Source organism: Ascidiella aspersa, chromosome 5 (genome assembly GCF_963924565.1).
Source record: "Ascidiella aspersa chromosome 5, kaAscAspe10.2, whole genome shotgun sequence".
In the NCBI taxonomy this organism is placed as follows: Eukaryota; Metazoa; Chordata; class Ascidiacea; order Phlebobranchia; family Ascidiidae; genus Ascidiella; species Ascidiella aspersa.
The window spans coordinates 27,240,933-27,267,921 of NC_139451.1; the positions used below are offsets into that span (position 1 = coordinate 27,240,933).

A 26,989-nucleotide genomic window follows, 5' to 3' on the forward strand; every position below is an offset into this window, starting at 1 on the left:
TTAAGCGACATGACAGCACTATGTCGAAATGCTGCTTCACCGAAGCTTACAGACTCACTGCTGCTGGAATTTATCTAAATATATAGGGATATTTTGTTTTAAAACTGTTGCACAAAAGTTTTATTTAACCTAACTGTATTGCGCATGTTCTTGTTACACTTTTCGTACGAAAAATATCGTAGTTGTGAATGTGAGCCCCAATACATGTGTTGGCCTTTTTTCTTTCAGTGGTCTTTACACTTTAAAGTTTTAACATGTAGGCTATTTTGCAATTTGACTTAATCCAATTTTAGGTCGATTTCTAATTAGAAAAATTATATTTTAATCGCTAATTTGCGATAAGGTAAATAATTCTGTTATTACAATTAAGTATCTAAGTACCGGTATAGTATGAATTACATGAAGTATGAACATACAAGGTATAATTGGCTATACCTGACAAGAACCGTTCGTTCCAAGATGGCCACTTATAGGCACCAGTGAAATGTGTTGGTGGATTCTGCTCCTGTATTTAACCTCGTACACTTTGGCTCGCTTGGGTATGTTGTATTCCCTGTCGTCCCTGTAACCTAATGTGCTACACCTTCGAGTGCGACCTGATTACCCAATAAACACTCATCATATTATGACAACAAAAAGTATTTTACTACAAATTTTGCAGGGTAAGGAATATCAGCGAAATTCCATGCCGTACTTAATTTGGTCAGTACAAAAGTCTTTAATGTCATTCAAAAAAATTCAGCATAATTATTTAAATCTATTTCTCACTAGGGCGCGGAATTCGCGTAATTACTAAGATAATAATTTGAAAAAAATTTGATTGTAATAATTGTAACCTAGATTAACCAAAAATCTTCATTGCAGTGAACTTTACCAAAATACCTTGTTCTGCAAGTATTAACAAAACTCCGAATATAGCGACTTCGGGAACAGTCAACATGATTTGATTGATTCCGCAAACGTCATAGAAAATTGTTTTCATTCGTCGGGTAATTTTCTCGTCCAGCGAATGTTGACACCTTCTCTCAAACAGGGATTTAAAATCTGACAGTGACAAATGCGCGAACTGTCTTTAAAAGCCTAAAGTAGGCACACAAGTACGCACAAGTGTCTAAATTGAGATATCCAGGTTCAAATACAGGTAAAGTTTTCTTTGCGCCATAAACTCGAGCGATTTCTATTGAGCTGCGATAAATATTTATTTGCATGTCAAAGGATCATAAGGTCAACCGGGAAATGGACTTTCGACCAGCAGGACATAGCGGCCTTAAACTGTAACTACCAGTGATTTAAGCTATACCTCTGGTGATATGTTGTACTTTTATCCAAATGTTTGGCTATTATTAGAGCGACGCAGAACAATGCACAAGAGGCGCGTTCGGATCACTTTTAAATATTAGATATACCCGTAGAACTTCACTAAATCGAATATTAGGTGGTTTTGCATCTGAGTGCTTGACACATTTAAAAATATTAGGAACACAAATCCGTTGTACCAACTTTGTATTTGTTTTTCGAATGAAAAATAAATTGTTTTTCGTTTTTTCCGAAAAGTACCCCCTTTCCACAAAAACAGCTGCAGACACGTGGTATGTCTTTTCTCGAAACAACAAAGCGATTGGATATAAGTCAGGATACCGGGCCTCCTAAATAGAACTGAACAGATGTCAGGGTTAATCAAAAAATAAAGAATTTGTTACAGTTTCGACAAGCACTGATCCTGACCCAATATGTATATTTTGTACCCTTCGTATACCTTTTGTCAGTTGTACATCCTAGCGTTTATTCGGTTAATATTGGGTTATACGAAAAACCCGGTTGAAGCCTGATCTAAATTAATATGAAGTTTATTTATTTTTAGATGTATACTAATCAAAAATTACAATCTATGTATCAAATATAGCCAACACAAATTAAAAAGTGTATTGCGTTCGGCTTTAGGCCTAAAAATAAACAGTTAGAATAAACACTTTGGTTATCTGTCATTAAATATATAAATATATCAAGTACACACTTCGTTATATCAGGATTGAATACAAGCGGGCTCAATATATTGAATGCAAGCGGGTTCAATATAGAAATACAAACACGGAAAAGCAAAGCGAACTGATGTTTCACGCCGACCAAGTCGCATTGTAACAGCATAAGGCTTACACGAAACATAGCATTAAATATTCAGGAGCCGAGTCGTTACTTAGGGTAAACACTCAATTTGGTTATTGTGGTTTTCGATTGGAGAATTTCCAAGACGGCCGGGATCATTTATTATTCAAACGCCAAGCAAAGGCGTTATAAGAGACTAGGCCACATTTCCGACCGTTAGGATTTTTTTCGTATCTGGAAATCCTTATATTGTTTGTTCTGGCCCTATTGAATTCATTAATGTATGTTCCTAATATCACATATAAAGTTTTGACATTATATACTCACTTCCTCTAGGTGTCGCTGTAAGTACATATCTAGCATTTTGATAACTACGCTTTCGTTGGCTTGCCGTAAAATACTTAATTTAGTCGATCCATAGTAACAAGTCGCATTTACTACTTACCTAAGATTGTTCTGTGAAAAAAATCTTGATTGAAGGTGTTTTGCGATTTGGATCTCAATATTTTTCAATTAAAAAACAAATTTTATTATTACTTTTAGCATGTCAGAAACTGCATTTGGAATGTTGTAAGGTTTTATTCTATAACTTTGATATGCTATAACCCGACATACTGTTATAACCCGACATGTGTTCATTCGCAAAATATAACTTACCAAAAAAAAGCATCTTGTTTGGTAATCGACTAGTTTATAAATGCTCTCAATTTATTCCATCAGGTTTGTCATTATCTCAACGATTCCATTTACCGTCCTAAAAGCTCTAAAAGTGCTCGGCGTCAATTTCTTTGTTCGGACACCATGTCTTTGTATTCCCCGTTGGTCACCGTCTAACAATCCGTTGGTCAGTTCTTTACAACAAGGCCCGCGGTCTGTTAGTTTCCATGTATTGGCTATGGGTGCGAATCTCCAAGACATATTGTTCTTTGTGATTTACCACGAAGTTGGTGTTACAGTCTCGATGGCCCAGAAATTGTGAAAGTTCACATTGGCGAGTTGAAATATGTTATTGTCTAGCCTTAAATTCATGAAGCATCCTCAGTTTTATCAACCATTGTTCCGTGACTGCGCGAAATGAGGTCGTCCCGTGCAAATTATTTCACAGCTAACATGATTACCAAACAAAAAGGTAAATCAAGTTGTTAAAGTTCTAAATTTCATTCGTCTTTCGTAGTTTTAATCTTCCTGTACGATTATGAGATGACTTTTAACATTAAACAAAATGTACTGAAAAAAATGCTTTGTACATCTTAAGAGCTGTAAACACGTTGCGTAATTACCGTGTAAAATAATGAATTTTCAAACAACTGTTTTTGCTGATAGAAACTGTCATAAGGATTGATAAAACTGAAACTTGTTTACAACAAACATAATAAGCTACTTACAGTGTGTTAAAGTGTGCCATTCTATAAAAACAATTATTTACATTATCGATTCATGATTCAATTACTTTTTATAATTGGGTGCTTTTAAAGTTTCAAGGTCATAATAAACGTTTGTCCGCGTCTTTCAGGTATTAGGTAAAAATTATGTTAAGTTTTTAAAGATTTGTTCATTTTTACTTTTATTGGGAATTTCATTAATTTGTTTTGAACTAAATGCAATATATTAATACACTATCCTGATATTGACTATCGAATAAATTAAATAATAAAATACAATATGTTATGGAGCATAATGAATAGAGGTTGTAGTAAGAATATCAAATCCCATAAAGATTAAATAGGGCCATGCAGAATATGTTTTAATAATTGTGTAATGTTGGATATAGATTCAATGTTCAAATAACAGGTCATCCATAACAGCTACATGCTGTACACATAGTAACTTGTACAAACATTGACTTTCTGAGTAAAGCAGTGCTAAAATACAACTTAAAAATCAGAAACTTGGTTTCGAGTGACGAGGAATTCCGTTGCCAGACCGGGCCCCACCTCATTGTGCGACACTCAACTTGAAACCTTTCGTTAACAAACCGCACAACACGTGCAAGTTCGCCACAGTTCCACCAGGTATGGTACTGCGGTCAGTTCAACAGGCTTTTGGCCTTCTCCATTGTGTCTAGTGCGCATCACGCGTTTTAACACGATTGTGTAATTGTTTCGTCTTGTCTGTCGCTCGCCCGCGCCCGAGAGAGAGAGACCTGTCCTAGAACGCAATACAGTCGCCGGCGTTCGCAACGGTAAATTCAGATTCGTTTCCCTTTTTTATCGCCCCGTCTCGCCTACTGCTGCTGTGCTCCTGAGAGAAAGGCAAACGAGAGGCGCATTTCGCCCGTTTTTCGCCGAGCGAGCGCCGCATTCGCAACGCAGACGCCCGCCGCTCGTAAGGCAAGGTTTTCCAGACTTGATGTCAGTTGATTGCGCGTGTTGTTACAGGTGCCCGTTAGTTGTTGCAAGCGGACAGGAGTGCACAGCTAGTCAGTTTGGCTCAAGTTTTAGTCTAACTTAAGAGGATTAGTCGTTTCCAGTTTCAGGCAATATTTGATTTTGACAGGGCAGAATATTAGCTGTGTTTTCATTTCACTTTTATGATTGCAACTAGAGTTAAGCTTTTGCGGTGCAAGGCAAGTTTATATTGCTAGCGCTGTACGTTCAGTTGTGTATACTTCATCGTCATAATATTGGAATAAGATTGTGAAATGAACTGATTGTTTGACAGGGCAGCTATTTTCGCTGTGTTTACATTTAGCTCTAAGGGTTGCAACGGAGCGATAAGTATTTACAGTTTCCGGGAGATTATATTTGCAACGCTGTACGTTCAGCAGTGTTTCATTCAGCGTCATATCGTTGGAATGAGATTGTGGAGAAAACTGCTGAGCTGATCTAACCTTTGACCTGATAGTTTTCTCTGTTCTTTTAGGCGATTTGTCTGTTAGTCTGAATCACATCACTTCATTAGCAAAAGGCTTTATTTTGACGTCTGCCTTTAAACTTTGAGGACAACGGCAAGCAAATAAACAGCGCGTGCCTGGCCAAGGGTTAGGTTTCATTACTCATATTTACCGTACACAAAGGCGTTTTAAACTCGCATAAGAAAACAGTAGGGGACCGCCTGTCGGAAAGCAAACACCACGATGTTTTGGAACCGTAGCCGTAAACGGGTTGCACGTCTCCGCGGCTAGAGCTGCCAATGTCACGGACCGTCGAGCAAGAACGGGATTATTTCTTGGGGCGCGCAGACCAACACTTGTTCGGCCGCAATAAATCACCCGAGAGCGCCGCGCGACTGCCAAGGATTCGGGTTGTGTAAACAGTCGGCACCTAGACGTCACCTTGCCGACAGGGGTCTAATATACAACCAATCAACCATGCAACAAAATCCTCCCTAGTTTCTTGTCTAGGGCAGATTCTCGGCAAAGTTGCAGAAAAATTTGTTAGTATTTGAGTCAGGTAACGAAGGGTAGCTGCGGATTTATTTTCTTTTTTTAGTGGGCTGTAATCTGTTAAACGTTTGAGAACCACTGGTCTAATTTGTGTGAGTAACCTATTTGTTGGATCACAAATAACTATGCAATGCATGTCAGCTTTGAATGCATAATGTTTGTACGATAACTGGTAATGTTATTGCAGTTATCTATCTTCTTGTGCAGTAAGGATGATAGTCCAGTTACCATTTTCCATAGTTTTTGCAAACAAAAACAAAATAGAGTTAGTGTGTTTCAATTTACTCAATGCTCCACAAGCTGAAAAGGTTTGAGAACCCACTGGTCTAGTATCCGCAAGGTAAAAAGCTCCGCGAATGCCGAGCCTATTGATCGCGCAATATGAAATGCGTGCAAGGCCTTGTGGAAAATGTGTTCGGATTGATTGGCCTTCGGGTCAGCAGCAGGCTTGCTATTGACTTCACCTTCCAGAGCAGATGTTAGAACTCAAGGCCCTACGGAATAATGCTTTTTGCTCGTTTCTTAAAGTGCATGTTAAAGTGCAGCATGACAGCAAAACGCATGATTAGCTTGTTTAAAATCAAAAGAAACGGTATTAATATGCCACCTTTAGTGTTGTCGGATGCTTTATTCATTATGGGTATTTGTTTCAACGCTCAGTGTTGAAAAGCGTGTAGTTGCAATAACTTATAAACACGACATTTTTCGTTCCTAGATCACCTTGGCGTTTAAATAATCTTGACGACTTATTTGAAATAATCAACTTGCATTTCGATTAATTTGTTATTTAACGAAGGTGAATAGGTATGATATATCTTAGGGAAATTTGTCTGGAATTTGAGATAATTTTGAGATTTAACTACGACACTGTATGAGCAACGTACAGGCGATAAGCGAGGCTAATTGTACCGCATTGTACGAGTCGTCCGCCTATATTTATACGCAACATAAATAGGCCAGTTACTGAGTTTTGCTAGCCGCGGGCTTAAAACTAATGCCTCGGTGGTCAATTTCATCTGGCCGCTAGCCATTCATAACCAGATTGGAAATAATTAGTTACGAATATCACATTATGAAAATGTTTATAAGATAGTACAGTTCAATTATTATCAGATCAACACTTTTACATCTGTATATTCGCGCGTTTGTATTAGCACTCGAAATGAATACGATTGCCAATCTAATTGCGCCAACTGTAAATCGGTATGATAATGTCCTCGGGTAAGCGTCGGCCTGCGACAATGAGATCCCTTCTCACTGCGCCGACTTTGAAAGTCGTAATCTTGCCCTAAGCGCGCATATAAGGCCGACAAACAGCGCCGGAATTTCTTTTGTGCGCCTCTCGAAACTGCCGGCAAATATTTGCCAGTTCGCTCGTCAAACACGCCGAATCCGTCTGTCCCGTGTTTTGTCCAAGTTGTCACCGCGATATGTGTATGTGTGTGTACTCTACGCTCTCTTTTTTGATCCACACACCCCTTCCAGGCCTGACACTGGCACAACCGTGACGTTGTGTGGCCAAAGAATGCCGAATAGTCGTTAAGTCGAACGCGCGATCCTCGTAAATTCGTCCGCGCGTTTTTTCGTGACGTCATGACTAAGTGCGTTGCAGTACGCCAAGCTCCCAATGTATTTTGCCTTTGTGTGCTGACGGCGCTGCAAATCTACAACCCTGGTTTATCCAGTCGCCAATCCGCAGTACTGCCAGTCGGATTAGCTGTTGTGTTCTCGCTTTATCGAGATATTGTTGTCAGTCGCATGCTAGAACGTTGATTTTACCGCCAGGTTTTGTTCGACACTGTGGTTAGTCTGCTGTTACAACTTGGCTAGCAATGTCACGGTGGTTTGACTGATTGTTTAGACAAGGTACTGGTTTCCTTAGACGAAGTTTTATTTACTCTAACAACCGCTGACCTTCTTGGCTTTTAAGGAAAATAAAATTAACTGCGTAAAGTCAACATTGAGTAATGTGTAGAACGAGACATATCTGAACAGTTTAAAAAGGTCCTGTCCTTTCGCCGATGTACTTTGCGTCGTCGGATAGACAGACTTTCTAATGCACTTCTTTGCACAGGTTGAAAATTGAAATTATTTGCAAGTTGTTTTGCGCCGGCTGTCTCACTCGCACCAGAGGTGTAGTAAATTGGCACCGCCGATTCGCGCAAATTGTCGCTTTCGCATCCGTTTCTTTTCACTTAACTGGCACGAAAAGGGCAGTCTTTCCGACATCAAATCTACTTTCCCCGTTGCACCACCTTACTCAGTCAAAATATGTAGCTTTATTTTGAGCAAACATGCGTCAAAACGATTGAAATGGCAACCTATGTGGGACCTAGAACTTCGCAAGGAGAGAGAACACCGTCTGCTATTTTATCAGCACTGCATCTTTGTCAGGCTCATTTCCAACCGCGCTAGATAGAAAGGATACACGGACATCCGATTCGGGCCGTTTTGACAGACAGCAGAATTACAGAGAGCGCTCTGGCAGAATCCATCTAGTTTTACATCGCAATTGAGCGCATTTACAAGCGACGTACGCGCGACGTATTATAAAGACGTTCGACGTAAAGTGTGCCGCTAATAGGCTTCGGCTCGCTAGGAAAAATGAATAATTCATCTCACCCTTTTGCGCGGCGAGCGGTAATTTGACTTCGCTGTCAATTGCAATTACGCTAAAAGTTGTCCGCGGTCGTTCTTGTGGTCGAGCGATGTTGAACAACCTGTTACTGTGTCTATTTTCAGCTAAAAGGCGTTTCGCAAATCAAGCCATTGTGTGTAATGCTCAGACGATTGTATGTACACAATAAACCGTAGGAAAGCTGATAAAAACGTATGTATATTAAACGATTATCAAATCAACCGTGTTTTAGCCAATAGTAAACCAGGTAACTTGATACTGATACATAGTGTTATTCTATAGATAAATTAGTATAATTAAATGGCTTCTGCACTTGTACACCATTCGCTGTTTCGTCTAACTTAAAATTGTGTTTTTCAGTGATAAAAATTGCTTAATACTGATTACCCAAAGATGTACAAAGTAAGGTGTTCGCGTTCGCTACAAACGTAAACCAACGGAACCAAAGCAAACTGTTCGATTTGCCCGGGATATTAAAAGCAAATCACAAGTCGGATTATTACCACCACACAAGCGGCACAAATATGAAGAGTCAGGATAGTTACCCAACATGGAAAGGCTACCGTAAGTTCTGTGTAATTTGTTTGCATAAAACATGCAAATATTTACGTGTTAAATTAAGCGATTCTAATGGTCATGTTTTACAAAAGTGCGTTATAGACGTTGCAAAAGTTTTTCGTTTTTTTAAATTGGTTTAAAATATATATCAGTTGCTCTTAATTGTTGCATATATGTACAAAACGTTACCAAAATGGTTATTGGTCAATAAAGCATAACAGTAAACACGCATTGCATAAATATGGTCACTTTAAATTGCCAAATACTCAAAAAACATATTTTAGCACTGAAATTATGAACTGAATAGATTCCTTAAAATGCCATACGCAACGTTAACACATCGTACTAACGAAAAACACATCAATCCAGATTAGCGCGTTTGTCCAGACCCGTGTTTTTGTGTTACGCTGATTTGACAGCAAAGGTCATCGATTTAAAGACAAATATCACAAAAACACTTATATTTTTCAGTGTTTCGTCTCCAGGAAGAAGCACCAAAGCCAAGACCGGTGTACTGCCAGCAAGAGGTATGCAACATTCATGCCTGTCGTGTCGCACTGTTTACTAGCAAGTCGAACTCAAACGACCCCCTTGCACAAACAGTGCCGTGAAATTACGATTTTCACGTCGTTTTGCTTCGCTCTGCCAACTGCTTAAATCGACCAAAAATATTTTTGTTTAACTTTATGAATACTTTGATTACCTTGGAGGGGATAAACGGATCAGCCAATGTTAATTTTCGGGTGTAAAACAAGTCTTCACAATGCCAAATATGCATTATTTAGAAATAGCAGTTTTAACTATAAATGTCGATTTATTATCTTGCATTTTAGTGATTGCCAATATTTTTGTACTTGAGCAACCAGGCTTAAATCAACTAATGGCAGAGTGGCTACATTATTTTTTTTGTTAACACCACTTACCCTCTGTGTGCATGAAAACAAGTGCGACAAAAATTATTATCAATAAGTTAATCAATTGGTCCGGCGTATCGTTAAACTTTAAACGTTCGTGCGAAAGACGATCGCCGATTGGCCAGTCATTAGCAATCAGAATAAAACGCAGTGACAATATAGGTATTTTCTCATTTAAGGCGCGCCCTTTGATCATTTCATGCTCAAGAACGTTGCCACCCCCCCATGTAACCCCCTTTACGTGCGAGGGGCTCTCAATGGCGCTTTGGGGTGTGACTGTCGCCGGCGTTTTTACTACCGTGTTTACGCCCCGGGTTTAAATGATTCATTTGCGGCGTGGTTTCGAGTGCTTCTTGTATAGACGCAAGCGTGACTCCCACTCTGGCCAACTGGCGGTTATATTTAGCAACAGCCGACTTTGTTGTCGTTGAGTGGTTTTCAATTCGGTACTACTCCGTGTTTTGTTAACTTTGATGTTGAAGTTCTACGTCAAACACGAAGTTTGTCACCAAAGCACCACATAATGATTGATTCAACCTCTTTTGAGTATTTTTGTTTTTTTGGTTATGTGTTGTACTGGAAAATGAATCCACGTTTTATTCCCATACTGATGGCCTTTATTTTGGAGAAAAATCGCTATCCTATTCGATTTTATAGGATATCTCTATACAGGAATTTCGGTGGTCCAAACTCTGTGATGTACAGGAATAGCGACATGAGTTGGGTAAACAAGTATTTTCTTAATTATAAATGCGTCACATTGAACGTTTTAACCCAATTCTGACTAACGCCGGTGCATTCCGAAACAACCTCAAAACGCCGTTTTACCACGCGCCATTTCTCATTGGGCAAGCCTAAATACGAAAACGCCTAATTCGCCGGCGACTGTCCAAATATAGCGGCGGGCGGGCCGTTCTCATTACGGCCACAAATCTTCGTTGACCAATGACAATGCGCCTGATCTTAAGCGATTGAAAAGGCTTCTGAGCGTCGTCATTGTTTAGGTTTGTATTTCATTCAGTTGTGAGTGCTTCTTTTGCATTTGAAAAAAAACGAAACCTTATTGCTGGTTGTAAGCACATTTGGCAAGAAGTACACGAATGGTATTTCTTTGCATTGGTTGTGAACGTAACTCCGCAGTGGTTATCAACCCGTTTTTGAATCACGGACCCCTTTTGAAACCTTACCAAGATTACGAACCCCTAAATATATTAGGACTTCTAATTAAGAGTTGTATTAATGTACGTGTACAAATACCAGCGAACTTTAATACCACACTCTATTAAAGTTACACGAAACAAAAAAATGCTCATTTACGAATTGCCTCTATATAAGAAAACAGTAAGAGAGTTCGTGAACCCCTGCACCCTTTTTATGGACCCCTGTTTAGGAACCGATGAGCCCCTGTTAACTACTGTAGCCGCTGCCAGCCGATACATCAGCCTTTAACGAGTCCGCGAGGTTTACCCACACGTTCTGTCTATTTGGCGAGCCGTCCTTTTATTTATCTCGCCAAGCTCATCAGCAGACAGAGCTCAATTCGGTCCGTATTATTTTCCCTGCACGCACAATTTGCCCTGATTGATCACGTTGATTTTGCCTTGAAGTTGCCCAGATATAGGGCTTCTGTACCGGGCTTACTAGCTGATTGGCGGCGCGGGCCTTCAAAGCTTGTAATCCGGCCGAATGGTTCGCCACCCTTGGCTTGCTACTTCGAATCGAAGCGTGACAGTTGCCATCCGGCCCCACGAATATAAATAGGCGAGCGTTAAAATTACTAATTCCCCCTTCAAGTTACAGCTAACCCGAATTCAATAAAACCAGTAGTTGTAAACATTACCGGCGTTGTTGTCCTTTAGAATGGACCTGATGGCGTTGGATTACCTCCAATTTTAAAAAGTTTAATAAATAACTGAATCATAAATTACCCAGCTAATTCAATACAACAATCACACTTCAAGAAATTTGGTTGAACTTATTTACCGTTTTAACCCTAAAAATTGTATAACTAGCTACTCGTTTGGGTTTAAGTAGCTCCTCACAGTTTATAGACCACTGAGCTAAAAAAATAGAGTCATTTTTGACATAAGAACAGTATCAAAACAAGAGGATTTTGCTGGTTATTGAATTCTTTACACGCTTCAATTGTCTTTTGACAACTTTATTGCTTAATATAGGGCTGTTGCGTATTTGCCCATCGCCCCGGCGGTTAAACATTGATATTGCTTCTGGATCCGGCATTTGGACGCACGTTTGTGTGAAGGTGTAGACATTCCACATTTGTAGTTCAAATTCCGTTGACTGCGCACATTCAGTTCACCCTACGGTCGCGTTAAATTTATTGCGTGCAACGAACACACATTGGAAAGAAATACGCGTTATAAGAAAGTAACTGGAAGCGGCAGCGGTTGCCTAGCGTCAAAACGAAATGTCAAACACTTGACTCATTTAGGGCACCAATAAAACAGCAACGCCCTAAATGCCATTCAGGTGTTATTGTTAACCGGTTTTTACTTTAGCTGAGCTGTAAGGTGAATAACCAACAAGTAATCTGATTTTACAAGTAAAGACACGATATTGTCAGATCAGTACCGATACCCGTGGTATTGGTACTCGCCATTCGCCAAATACTATAGTGATGTATCGGTAACAAATTAATGTCCGGATTTCAGACCTGGTTTATTATCTAACCGGGAGTTTCCAATTTTTTCATATAATAAAATGCTAGTATTAAAAGCAACCAATTAACCTATATGGGTTAACACCTGTAGGTTGGTTTGCAGTTAGCACTATAGCGAAATTACTGGTAGCTGTAATCGGGCCTGGTAAATGTTCCGAATACAAAGGCCGTACAAAAGCAGCCCTGGAAGAAATGGTTGAAGGTGTCTTTTTAAAGCGGCATGGAAAGTGTTTCATAAAAGAACAGCGCTTCGATTCTTCTCGCAAGAAAATCCCTGGACCGCTTTTAAAAAGCTCTGCTTTCTAGATGCCAATGCGTTAATTCTATGCAGGTGCATGCTGAAAGAAAGCTTCACGCGTTATAACCTCTGTGAAAACAAGCGATTAGCCGTTTACACGTTTCGTGGCGCGCTTCTAATCCTCTTTTAACCAGCCCTGTACATTTGACGCGCAGTGTCTTTCTGCAACATCAAGGCTACCGAAAGCGTTTGAAGTTTGGGGGTGAAGCTAATGCATTGTCCTTTAAGTATGTCATTTTCAGACATGTGGCATAACGTGTGTTTGTCTATAAGTTAGAACGCGAACCCCAAATCATGAAGTGCTGAAGTCTCATTTTCAGCAGTTTTTCAACGTTTAGTCATTTGCCTTGTGACCGATTCTTGTGTAAGTGGCGATGCTTCTGTTTCGCTTGCAATAAGTAAAAAATCACGTTGTACACTATGGCACCGTGATTACAACTTTTGGCCAAAAAATCTTGGTGAAATCCAATTTTTACCAGGCTTACGTATAGCGGTTTGGACAAGATTACGGTGCGATTTCGCCGCAGGAATCGACGGTTGTCAATTTGAAGAGATTACTCAATTGCGCGTGGTTTCGTCCCAACGAGCTATTGTTCCCTGTTTGCATTGCGTTTCCACTATTTGCGCTACGTCTTCGATAAACCGACGTGGACTGGCACATCACCGGACAACTGCTTGGCTATTTGCGTGAGCATTTCGAAGAGAGGCCGTTCTATTTAATTCAGATATTTCAATCGATCTCAAGGTATACTTGACATCTTTGAAAGCTTTCATATCCTTGTCATGATTTCTAGATGATGTTTCGTGACTGTTACTCGTGCTAAGCATTCATGATTGTTTTAAAAGCATTCAGATTAAATATTTTTTTGGTTTCAGAATTTTTTTTTGATTTTATTAAAATAATTATCAGGGTGGTAAAAGCTATGTATAACGATTTTCAAACATCAAAATCTATTTTAAGTTTCAGTTTTACATTGATCGACAAAAATTAACAAGTCTCTCACCCCTTAAGCTAGTCGTTTTATCATCCGGGATAATTTGGTTTATTGATTTTTCTTCTAAAGGACAGTGGTTGTAAGTTAGCTGGGTGACCTTAAAGTGGCATGTAAACTCACCCAGCGCAGACTTGGTCGTGTCAATGTACGCGGGATTCAAGCGCCAACCGATTAGCTTTGGTTTACTCATGGGGCGCGTTTGGTAAACTTACGTCCAAAAGTGAGAGGGATCCCCGTACACAGTACACACACGGCCATTGTGTAGTGAGTGTTCGTCTCGCTGTAAGGGGCACTTTCTTCTAAACGAAAAACGGCCGTTTTTTTTAGGTCGGCCATATGCCCAAATCTGTTCGTCTGTTTAAGTTTTTTGCATCTCAAATGTTGTAAAAATGTATGACGAGAGTCAAAAAATGTATATTCTGAAAAGAATTCTGTAGAACCACTCTTGAATGAGCTTTGTTCAATTAATGCAAATAAAGGCACAATGTTTAAAGAGAATAGGCCTGGCTCTTATTGAACTGGGTATGTTATCAAGTCTGATGACAGACAATTGTAGCTGATGCGTGAACGAAGGGAGACAAAACAACCACAAAGGCATAAAAAAGCTTTCTGGTCCGCCTATGTACGCTTTGACGGTTATTTCGTGGTTACATATTCAACCATTTCAAGCGCACATTTGGATCTTTTACTAAATTTTACAAAACGGAGATGAACTATAAAATTTAATTGTATGTTCACGTTTAACTGAAAGTGCTGTTTTTCACATTGTGCCTGTTTGACCATAAGTTTTGGCGTCATTGTGTTTTAAACAGTTATTTTAACATTACTATTTTAAATAGTTTTTTTAACACGTCGATCGTCGGCGTCAGTTTTCTTCTTTTGTTTTTCACAATTAGATGATATAATTATACTTGTATTGCAAAACCGTTTAGATAAACCAACTTGTTTTTTGTCGGTTTAGCCTAGGTTCGACTGGCAGTTTTGGCCTCGCCGTGTTTCGTAATCTTAGATCAGCTCATAACCTCAAAATTGTGGTGATTTTAAGGCTTCGGCATTCGGTGGTTTTCGGCGCCAAAGGTCTTTCGCTGACAAGTAGAAATCAGAAACTAGTTTTTCCTCTTTGTGACCAAAAACTGCGAGAATTTACCATTGAATCTCTGAATTTTATAGGGATTACGCTTCTATTGCCTCTTAATCTATTTATAACAAAAATGATAGTTAAAGTTCCCTAGTTACAGCAATTTTCAAACTCGGCTTAGTAGGTTAACTGCTTCTAGGTTAACGACCCGGTTGCGATGCCCTTGTAAATTCATATCCACTTTGCGTATACTACCAGCACATTTAGAGGTAGAAGTTTCATCTAACGGTTGTTTTTATGTGACAACAGGAATGTGTTTGTTGGACAAAGGAATGGCATATCGCTTTGAATGGCGATTAGTGTTACACGACCTATTAGCCTCGTAAACGTTGGGTCGTCGGTTCGTATTAGAGAGCATTACAATCGGGTTTAGGAGAACACCTCCCTTTATCACATTGACTTGGGTTGACCTTGCATTCTGCCCGATTCACTTTCTCAATTCGTTTTAACGAGTCGGTAAGCGCACCGCAGACAAAGCAGTAGAAGCTTCTTGCAGAAATCGCCGAATTATCCGATTATCGCGGCGCCAAAGTCCTATCAAACAAAGCTTAACGCAAACAATGCGACTCCGTGCGCGCGCCATAATTTCGAACGTCAACAACAACCGCAACCTGATAAAACGGATCATCCCGGTTTTTAGAGTTTGACCGCTCGTGTTTTAACGTAAAAGCCACGCGTAAGTTTGTGATCTTTTGTCGAAGCTTGCAGCATTTCTACGGAGCTTTAGCAATCCTGAAAAGTGTCCCGGTATGCCTGATGCATTCGGTACCGGTTTTGAGACTGTACTGACATAGATTTACGTCAGCAGTACTGTTTTTTTCTTGGATAAATGCGGCCTAGGAAGTTACTGAAACAAGCGCTGTTATAGAAGTGGTGCTTTTGTGGTTGGGTAATTTTCCTCACAAGTATTTGAGTTATTTCTTAATATCAATTAAAGTTGTGTTTATGAGGTTATTTGTAAGAGAATTTTTGCTGTTTAACATTGTCAAACTGCATCAGCACTAAGCAGTTATGCATCTACAACATTCGCTTTACTTCTTTTGTTTCTAGCCCCAGTTAATGTTTCGTACGACAGCAAAAATCAATTTTCCATTGCCACACCATAAGGTGCTCCTAATGCAGAAGCGCAAAGGCTTTGTTTTTAATTTACGTATAGAACATCGCTGCCTTACAATATGAATCGCGCACGTCCAAGGGATTACAACCATATGTCAACGTTACGTCTTAAGACAAGTGTCCGCTTTTTTATGGACCTTTCAAAAGTAGCTAAATTGGTTTGAACATCATTCATTTGTGCTATTTAGAACTTTTTTCTTATTAATGTTTAAAACATGATCTTTGGAGATGTTTTTGAAAAAGAAGAAGGGAACAATCTTTTTTATACAAAAAGTAGATAGGTTTCTTGATAGGTTAAATCAACCGATTTAAATTCGTCCAATATATATTATTTTTTACCCTAATTTTGTGTCATTTTCGCGCCTAAGCCAAACAGGGTAGCTCAGTCGGCTTTGAAGTGGCCATGTAAATTGGCCTATTGATAAGTTCTCAAGTGGCCCATTTGCGCCGAGGCGACTAGACCCTCTTGTATCAACATTGAGATGCTCCGTTGGCGCAGATTTCCTCTGTTATCACGGATGTGTAAAGCAAAGAGATCGCGTCTGCTGATGGGGTGTGATGTAACAACCAACACAGCACACATGTGAATGTCACATGGCGCAACATTTAAAACGGCGCCACTTTTACTTAGCTACAATGTAAATGAGTGTGTTCAAGTTTGTCGAACTAAAAAAGGAAAATTTTGCCGTCAAACTACTTTAAAATGCATCTTATTTTACAATGCAAAGCAGTTTAGTTCAATCTTATTATACGACACTGCAAATTGTAACTACTTTAAACACAGACTTGCATGCTTGCCTGCATGATTTTTTGTTACACATCCAGGTTATTTTCTAGAGTTATAAAAATCCCCGAAACACTCGTAAATCTGTAGGAAGCAACATCATACAGTACAAAAATCACTCGTGTAAAATGTCATCACATCTTTGTCAAACTCACATTTACTACTATCACGTCACTATACTAGCAGTGACATGGTCTTTTACGTACATGTCGTTACTCATAAATAAAATCAGTTTGAACTCTTGATTCGTCACCATATGCCGTAATCTTTATTTTTCGCTAAGCTGCCTTTTCAAGGGCCTGGTATAGCATTATAGAAATACGCGTCTGCTGTCTGCGTCTCGCTACTAAGGCGAGTAGTGCTTTTTCCAGGCGTGTGTTTCGCCAAATGCCCAGTCACGCTTGCAGTGGGTTGCTGTTGATTCAGTTAAACTCGAGTCTCGCGTAGGTTCAAAGTTGCTTGACTGAATCACATTGGTCACGAACCCAATTCAACCCGGTTAAACGGTGATTTGTTTTTGACCAAAATCTTGTTTGCGTACACAACGTTCGACAAATAGCCGTCACCCTCTCGTGATTAACTCTATTTGTCTCGGTCAGAATGATCCGCGTTTTTGAGAGGGCCTATTTGCAAGGTTGAACTTGGAAAAACCTGCAATTTATTTTTTGAATGATTGAGCGCTTGTAGTAATGTAGTAAACACGACTTAGCTGTAATCTGGTTTTGAATTCCACATGTCACCCCATGAGGGGCCACCCCACAATTTTTTATGCGGATTTGTTTTTGGATATAAGTCTGCCAAGGGGCTTTACCCTAACCCCAAAGCTCATTTTACGCTTTTACAATCATCTTTGCGGTAAGGAAAGTCCCAGCAGTAGCAATTCAGCAATGCGTAAGAAACAGAAACGGATTTCCACATTTGAAAGCAAAATAACACTGTATATCCAGTCAAGAATAAAAATTGGACCTTCATTACTTTGTATAACCTATGTCACCTGGGAAAGTTGAAAAAAGGTATTTTATGTCTTGATACAGCCCTGTGCCGATCTTGTTTATGCGACAACACGAAACACTGGTTCTGCAGGTAGTGCATTCATATCTCCTGCTGTATTCGTGCTATTTATTATGCATGAAATCCCCAATCGTCCACGGACGCCTTATCGTAAATGCAATCGCTGATCGGAGGACCCTTGTAGCGATTTGTATTCCGCCAGATGCGGCCTGAGATATATTCAACCTTGGTTAGAATATGCAACGTAGGCTAATTTCACGCCTGTTAACAACGTACCCACCAAGTATGATGAATCTTTTCTGGCCTAACTATAGGAATGATCAAGCGAGAGATAAGCGGACGTCCGTATCGAAAATGCGTTCTTATTGAGATTTGTAACGTTATGTAATATACAGGTTGGCAACCGTATTTGGTGGATTACATTTGATTCGTTGAGGCACGGCTCTGCGAAAGCTTGTCAATATTAAATTGTTTTTTTTTTTGTTTGATTTTTTATTGGCACCTGTTTTTTCTGTTGGTTGTACTTTGTTGTTACTTGTTTCATGAATCATAACTTCCATTAAAATTGTAACTTTGCTTAAATCGGCATCGTTTATATGCTGTCTTTGGAGTTGTGACCTTGTTTTGATTATTTACAGTTTCAATGTTCTTAGAACTTTCTACATCGTCCATAAGCTGAGTTTAGGCGACGTTTCGAATTGTATATTTCAAAATTGCCTGGTCCAACTTTTTTCCGGCATATTTTAGAGGTGCCCGAGTTCAATCGAGAAATGCGCGCAAAACAACTTGGTCTCTCGTCGTTACAAGTAAAGCCACGGCGTTCTTCTCGCCAATAAGCGACCCTACGAATCCCGGTCGGTCCAAGCACCTTCCTTGGCGGTCAACGGTGTTTTGCCTGTCCACAGCAAAGCGTACACAAGACACGCTCTACACGGCACCTGTGACATTTCGCCTGCGTTCCTACGGCTTTCTGCAATCCGATTAAGCTGCGGCTGCGGCGGCGTTCCATCTATTCTGGCCGCCTGATGCATATACGCGGCCACGATTAATGCCTGCAAGCTCTCCCATCTCGGCTGAACGTCAACGTCGCCGCAACTGTACATATTGCCTCGACAGGAGTTGGATTAAGCCGCGCTATGACTCAACCAAGTCGTCAGTTTAATATCAATCACTTTTCGCCACTGTGCCCACCTACAGTTGTATGTTGTATGGACACGCAATTCTTTTTTTTGTTGTTCAACTCGGGAACATTGCCAAAAATGCTCTAAAACGGCCAATGGGCAGGTAGAATTCCTCGCTATGTCACCTCAAGTCTAAGAACTCGAATATGTATGGTAGAATTCAACGTCTACACAAGTATGTCATTCGTGGTCAAGTTTTTGTCATATTTAAGAACTACTACGGTTTATTACACAACCAAACGAAAATATATGCCTTCTTTATTTTGAATTTACCCCGGTGTTAAGACGAAGACTGAATATGACACTTGTACAGAAGTAGGAGAAGCGTTTTCCAAACGTTTCGATTAATTTCTAAATCAATTTTCACCTTAATTTGCTTTCTGCAAGTTTTTAGGCGTTTAAATTTGTAAAAGAAACTACACGATCTTTATGCAGAAAAAGCGCTATCTCACCAGCCGTATATTTTGAGCGGAATTTCCACCCGCATTGCGCTATAAGGTTGCGGTGCGTCCGATGTCAATCCAGGTTATTTCAGCCGTTTCTATGTGGTTTGGCTGCTCCGGGACACGGCCTTATCGTCTGACCTAAGCTTAAAAAGACGCAAAGGCATTTAAGATCGGCGGCGTTTGAAGAAAACGCCGCAATCGTGACTCTATCGTATAACTCGCACTTGTTGCGAAAGCAAACTTAAGCGTTTTAAGTGGCTCAGCATGGATTTGCGCTTTTCGGCTGCCTGAAAGTTTGTTGTGTCGACTTCGGCCATGGGCCACTTGAAAACGATCCGAAGGCTGGCGAATGGTTCCACAAGATTATGCCTCCACGTTCATCTTTCACGTTCAACCGCTGTCATAGCCGCTAAAAACTGTATGTTTGTAATATTTTTTGTATTGTGCACTGTGCAGTTATACACCCAAACCGAGATGTACATTGTTTACATTGTGGCAACCAAGAAAAATTTCGGGTAAAAATTGTTTTGAGGTTCATATCTTGCCAACCTGTTTGTAAAGACTTCCGAGGGATATTTTTGTCGTGTCCAAAGTCGTATTAATTTGAAACACAAAGCACGGGCTTTTTGTGTAATCTTAATAACGAAGTCAATTTTTTCTATAAAATTTGTTTTTCCCATTAAATATTTATCGCAATTGCTTGTGCCGTCACCACTGTAAACAATATCACTCAGATCTTTAGTTGTCAAAACGCGATGGATTTTATCGAATTCTACCGCTTTGTATTTTTCATCGGGTCGTTTGCCTACGAAAGCTCTCGTAAGCACGGGAAGAATTCCTGGCGCTTTAGAAATTCTTGCTCGTTCGTCGTCGCGATTATAGTCGTGTGTGTGTTACCCCATTTCAATCGCGCTCAACCCATTTTACATGGGTCACAATGAAATTGGAAGGACGGAGCCGCGCCCCGGACAAAGACGCACCGGATCTGCTTCGGTTGATCGTTATTCATTAGGCCCGAAAATAATCTGCTCTCTATTCGGCCTAAAAGCGAAAATTACTTTCACCCGACTATGTGTTACGGAAGTGTAGCACGGCAACACCGTTCCGTCGTTGGATTTCCCTAGTATGCGCCTTCTTTCAAATGGTAAAATTCACCTTTCCCATGTTGCGAACAATTGATTTTGAAAATACTCCAGTTCCAGTCAAGTTCTTTGCGAAACAACTTAAGCCCAATTCAAGTCATTGTGATTAAAAATAAATACAAACTTATTTGGAAGAAAACACAAAAAAGAGTCTGATAAAAAAAAACAGTAAATTAAATGCACAAAATCAAGTCATTAAGTGCACCACTGTATAATCAACAATAGTCTACAAATTTTTATAAAAGTGGATGGATTACAAAATGTGTACTATTTCCAAAAAAAACATAATGTTTCACGTATTTTGTTCCAACTCTAAAAATCGTTTTTTTATGCGCGAAAGCCTTTTTGCGTTTGCGGGTATCTCCCTGTTTTAGAGCCTCTATCTCGGGAATTTTGACGCAAATTGCACCACTATTGCTCGCAAGCCATCGAGATGGCACGCCGACAAGTTGATCAAACAAAAACAAAAGGCGACTGTCCGATGCGTTTCCACTTATATGCCACGACGCTGGAAAGTCAACATTGTCTCGACTGAAGGGCCCCATTCTGTCCCCAGTCAGGTCGTTTTGGAAACGTTAATCCCTTAACCACCGCTAAGTGGATTATCCCTTCATTGGACGAAATGGAAGCCGCTGTTTGCTAGTCTTAGTTTTCGCATTGGATTATTATTTTTGTTTTTCAACCGATACCCAGATGTAACCAGACATGCCCGATAGGATACCGATAATCGTTTTTTTGGCAATAAACCTTTTTCATGTACTTTTCCATTATTTTTGCATAAGTGTTTGAAAGCATAGTCAATAGTCATCTTCGTTTCTGTATTTGCCATTTTGTGCGAAAATTGTTTTTTAAGATACTAAAAATTGCACACACTACTAAAAAATGATATTAAAAATGGCACACTTTATCATATAAATAATATCGGACGATTACCGATACTACCACTTGGTATTGGGTCTAGGCGAGTAAATCCGTCACCCTGTGTTTTAACAGCTGTGATTTTGATTTTGAAGTTCCAGTCATGGTGCTTCGCAATTTACTTCTTTCGAGTTATACTATTTTGTTTTCGAGCTATACTCTTATTCGCTATAACTATCATTCAAAAATACATTTGTTTGCAACACTTTAAAAGCATTTGATCTTGTCCGGTGAATTGGCTCACCTAGTGTCTATACGAGTGTTGGTATTGGAAAGCTGCTTTTTATCACCTCAGGTAAACACTAAGTAGGATAACACTTACACAATTTCCACCCCCGCGTCTCCTAACTTGGTAACAGGTCGCTATAAAAAGGTGCCGACGTAGACGGGACAGATATGCCGGTCAAACACCCCTTCGGTAGACTGAGGTAGCGGAGCAAACATAAGCGAAATCAGCCTATCAGAGCCAGCAAAGGGGGTGTCGGCATTTGCGTTTCAACGGCGGTTTAAACACTCTCCCAGCAAGGTGATAAGGCTGGAGTAATGTGCACACAAACAGCTCGTTTGTACGGCATGGCGTGTAAACAACGGTGTCTGGCGCGCTGTGTGGAGCTTTAAATCTAAAGTGTTGTGTCTTCGGTGTGTTTTTCGTATTCAGCCTGCAACGATTGCGGCACTTTATTCAATTTGTACGCCTGGGCTGAACCTTCCTGTGAGAAAGGCGTCGTTGACGTGTGAAGCATCTGAAAAGCTGAAATACGTGTCCCAATGAAAGATTTTGTGTCTGCTATTGCACTTGCAACGTAGCCGAAGTGTATTCATTTAAAAGCAATAAAATTTCAAGTTGCAACAATTGGCAATTGCTGATGTACGAGTGCTTGCACAAAGCCGCCATAAGTTTACCTAAAGTTTGGTGCAGTAAAATGAATCTTGGTGGCATTAAAATTCTCCCCAACGAAGGTGTATCTATATCAATGGTTGAGGTACAGAATTCTGTACTACAGATATTTCAAACCTCTTCTTAAACAATGCTGGTAATTCTGATAAGATTTTTTTAGGATTTCATGCAGTCTTAAGGGTACAAGCAGCAGACAACACCAGCTATAGGTGATTAATCGCCTCTTTAATCTCTCCAGCAAAGCAAGTACGTAAATACACAGATGCAATCTCGCCGCCCAAAAACATCCACCGAAGACGCTTCATATCCCGAAAAAAAACCGCTAAAGTCGTAGAAAGCGCGCGCTCATGGTCTACCGGAGGAACGCACGACTTTGGCGTGTATTGCGCCGCTTATAATGCCTCGAGGCTTGCGCGGCAGCCCGCCGGAGTTACGGCTATATCCGCCCTTGACAAAATACCGCGATGACGCACCTAATTTGCGCGCTGGCCTTTTTTGCTGCGTTCTTTACGCGTTCCGTAGTCAGGTTTGGTCGTGGCTTGATAATATGTGTTCAACTTCTCCTTTTTTATTTGGTAAGTGAGTAGCCATCAAAAGGGATACCTTCCGTCACCGAGTGAGTTGATTATAGGGTTTATTTTATCAAAACCTTACGTACATTTTTATGTGTCTTGGTGTTTATAGGAAAAGTTTCTCAGTCATTAAATCTTCCAAACAAAGTATTCAAGGATATAGCATGGCATTATAGGTATTTTTATTCGATTGCCGTCCGTTCCAGCAATCATTGATCAAACACCAACGTCACTTTCTGCGCAAATGCTTGAACAGCACAATTCCGGTTCGAACCGGTTTCCAGGTTTGAGCTCGGCTTGAAAAGTAACGACCGGACAAGTGCCGGCGACGGCCTATTGACAAGCGAGAGCTTTAAGTCGTTCACGATCGTTGGTCCAACTGCGGCGCCGTGTTGTATACACACCGGGAGACTGGCTTCTTTGCCTGGGCGCTCATGATTTACGACAGGCTAATCCCGAGTTCAACTACCTGTTATCTGTAAGCTCTGTTGTTTATGCAGTGAAAACAAGTGACTTCGAAAGAAATCATCGAAATAAATTGGGAAGTCGTAAAATGTACTCCCTACAGATTGTTGAAAGTTTTGTGCCATAGCGTGTAGCCGTATTAACACTTTGCGCAGCCTTTTTATTTTTTTTCTCTATATAATAAAGAGGCGCAGCATTTTAACTTTCACTTTGAAAAGAAAGCACATGCTTTTTTAAATACCATTGTCATTGCTGGACACATTTTGCCTGTATGGAAAGCATTATACAACGTGAAAAAACGTCGAGCCATTTTGCGGTCAAGATAATCCCCTTCGAAATAGAAAGTCCTCTTACTTAACGTTAACCACTCGCAAATGTGAAAGCAAGCGCGATTTACAAAACCGTTGTCGCCGGATTTTTCCGAAGCTCGGATTATCCTAGACTCGCTGTTTCACCGCGAGTTCTTAAGCACAACGAACTCCAAATACTCTATGTTCGTGCTCGATTCAAAGGACGCTTACCTACCGAGACCCTTAACGTAGGCCGCCTTGTGGTGTGTACGACAGGTGCACAGGTACTTGAAGTTGTTGTGACGCTTTTGTGGATTTTCGGGCGCTTTTCGAAGTGTAAAGTTGCCTTTCGCTAGCTGTAGGGATTCTAATGCGATTAGAAGCGGCTTTTTGCCAGACCAACCGCCACCTTTATGACGTCACAGTGCGCGGTACGTCACACTGTGCGGGATTATGGCGTCAAAAGTTGCGTGTCGTTGTAGGGTATCATCGTTTTAAACCTACTTAAACTTACCTCTCTCATTTAACTTATGCCAATCAAAGGTGAAACGCAAATATTCAGCCTGGGCCTAATTGTTAAGCCACACTTCTGATGTATGCGGCATTGTTTGAAAATCTGTGACACTGACAAGGATTTGTTGATTGTTTTAAACGATATTATTATCCTTGTTACCGAATTCGACTTGAAATTAGCATCTGTTCACGCCACGTTTGTACATAACAACTTGTTTTCAAATAAATTAACCGCGCAGCCGAATGCTACTCTTAATTAGCTATTGTTTACCCCGCATTTGCACAAAACTATTACGTTTTGAATTTAAACCCTTGAGTCTTTTGTTGGTCCAAAAATAACCGCGTTTCTCCTATATGGTTCTAATTACCAGCCATAAGAGACCTTGTTGTTTTTCGAATTTGAACTCTCTTCATAAAGATTGCCAAGTTCTCGTTTTCAATTGTGCCTGACTTCGCCATAGTACGCGCATTTGGCATTGGGACTAGGCCGTTCGCGCCAACATGCCTTTCAATGGTGAATAGCCGAACGACAAAACAGCGTAAAATTGCCGTTCAAGTTCCGCGAAGCGTGTCAGAGCTGCTCCCGTTCGGAAAGTGACCCTATGTGTCTCGACGACGTTTCTGTGCTGTAAACAACCGATATTCCCTGGAGGCGTTGATGTGTTTTTGACGCCAGTGTGCCCTGATGGTTGCAAGATGCACTATTTTAAACCTGTTTTGCTTGAATTGCTTAATCTGTAGCGTTGATGATTCATGAACAGTACTCTGTGTCGAAGCTGATTTCTATGTCACAATAAAGATCATGTATAACAGATTACAGCATACTGGGAAAATTTCCCTAATTGTTTATAAGCGACAAATGTGCTTAATACTGATTTGTAAAACCTTTAAACCATTATATTGTATATGTAACAGTTCGGATGGTCATACGTTAAAATTCTTCTTTTTGCAGTAATATGCCTAAATTTTATCACAAAAAAGGGCTGCCATTCGCTTTATAGGTTGTAGCATATTACTACACTCAAGGGTGAAATAATTGTAAAAGCCAATAAATGGCGTAGAAAGGCCTTTCCATTTTTCATTGATTTACAACTTTGCTATTACCTCATTTTACCCGTTTAAAAGTGCGCAATTATCTTTTCCCTTTCTATCCACCGTTGTGCTGTTTTCCCCTGAATGTGTATTCACGGGCGCTGTGAAACAACAACCCTTCTCCTATTCACGGGCATTTTCTTCAACCCGCGACCCGCAGTTACCAGTTGCGCAGTCAATGGGCTTTAAATTACCGGATTACACCATCGACAAACGAACGGACGCCTGGCAATTCGACGAATAGCTAGCATCTCACGTAATCCGTTAACACCCTTGTTCCCAGCGAATTAGACTGATATTGGCCTGGGAGACGTCTCGGTGGTTCGGTGTGAAAACGTCGCTTCGCAGATCGCGTTACTGAACGTTTCAATGGGCTCTGGGCACCAGTAGATGCTGCCGGTTATGATAGGCTGGGATTAGGAATGGTGTATTCGACTGATTGGGGTATGCGGATAGAGACGTAAACACGTATGTCTGGAATGTGATCCAGGATAACCTTTAATGGGTTGTGGTTTGGGAAATAGACACTTGGATAGAATAAACAGACATTGATATAAGCATCGTTTTATACATATGTTTCGCTTTGATCTACCTGTCTTGGGCTGGAAGCACCACACACTTGCAACGGAAAAAAGGTCGATAATTTTGCTATGTGTCGTTTTTAGTTTAAAGAATTTTACATAGAAGTACACTTCAAAACCTTTGGATCTACTATTGTAATACATAGATTCACTATTTGTTTAAACGCTGATAGGTTATTCATCATCAAATGCAGAGTATAATATGCCAACATATGACTATCGTCAATGTATAGAGGCAACGTCCATGCCATTTAAAAAAAATGCATTGCTCTTACGAGTAACCTTGCACTTCTGTTATTGCACATCCAGAGATGCGAAAAGTGATACGTGTTTTCCAGGAAACACTCCAACAACTGCAAGGCACTGTTTCCTTTCTAAACTAGTCACAAGCATGATTTCAACCCGAGTGACTCTGTTTGCGGCTGCTTTTCACCAGAAACCTCGTGGTTGAAACCCAACAAAAGACAGCCCCGCTTGCGGCCGCCGACCCCCTTGAACCCCTCTTGACCCCCCTGTTTACGTTTTTGATTTGGACGCACAGAACGACGCCACCATTGCCGAACTCTCGTTTTGCTTATAACTTTTCGCCCGAAACAATAACATGTCGCGCCGTTCGACACAATGCGACAAGCGGTGCGGCTGCACGCGACACGCCACGTTATCGTCGCGAAAACGAAATTGTTTGTTTGGCCACCGGCAAGCAACCTAGTTAGGAACGTGAACTACAATACCAACCGTGAAATTTGTCCAATTTCTCTTATGTTTTCAAGCCGAGCAACGCTCAAAACATTTTTTGTGTTTGATGGCATATTAATGCCTCGTTTGTTTCGTGACATTATGTAAATGTGTTACTATGTCGTCAAACAGTATGTCGTCAAACATAAGATATTACAAAACTTCACGGAAAAGTATGTGTTTATCAGAAACTAGATAATTGGAGCGAATTTTAATTAAAAAACAATGATTTTAAGTAAAAATGTTTTAGGGTGTCTATGGAAGCTTTCATAACTTTAGGTTTTAGGGTGCTGAATTTAAAATTATTGTTCATTTTACAAACAACGTCTCAACAATTTAGGTTTGTATACGCTTCGGACGTTCAACAAGTGAAACTGATTCACAGCTGAATGTGTGAAACAACATAAAAAGCACCGAGCCCTCGTTATTTCCCACGGACGGCGTATTTACCGTTACATAACTCTCGCGCTTCGGCGACGACGACCTATAACTTAGCGCCTCGTCGCGACATTGTGACGTAAGACAATAGGCAGCGC

General features: G+C 40.3%; 1 protein-coding gene across 1 annotated transcript in view; it reads left to right on the top strand.

Annotated features, from left to right (window-relative positions):
• Nucleotides 1-8,500: 8,500 nt before the first annotated feature.
• Nucleotides 8,501-26,989, top strand: part of LOC146145715 (uncharacterized) — a 71,447-nt gene continuing 52,958 nt past the window's right edge. The window contains exons 1-2 of the mRNA XM_083389672.1: nt 8,501-8,690; nt 9,156-9,211. Of these exons, the coding sequence (XP_083245798.1) occupies nt 8,651-8,690; nt 9,156-9,211 (96 nt within the window). The 5' untranslated portion in view covers nt 8,501-8,650. The remainder of the gene's footprint in view (nt 8,691-9,155; nt 9,212-26,989) is intronic.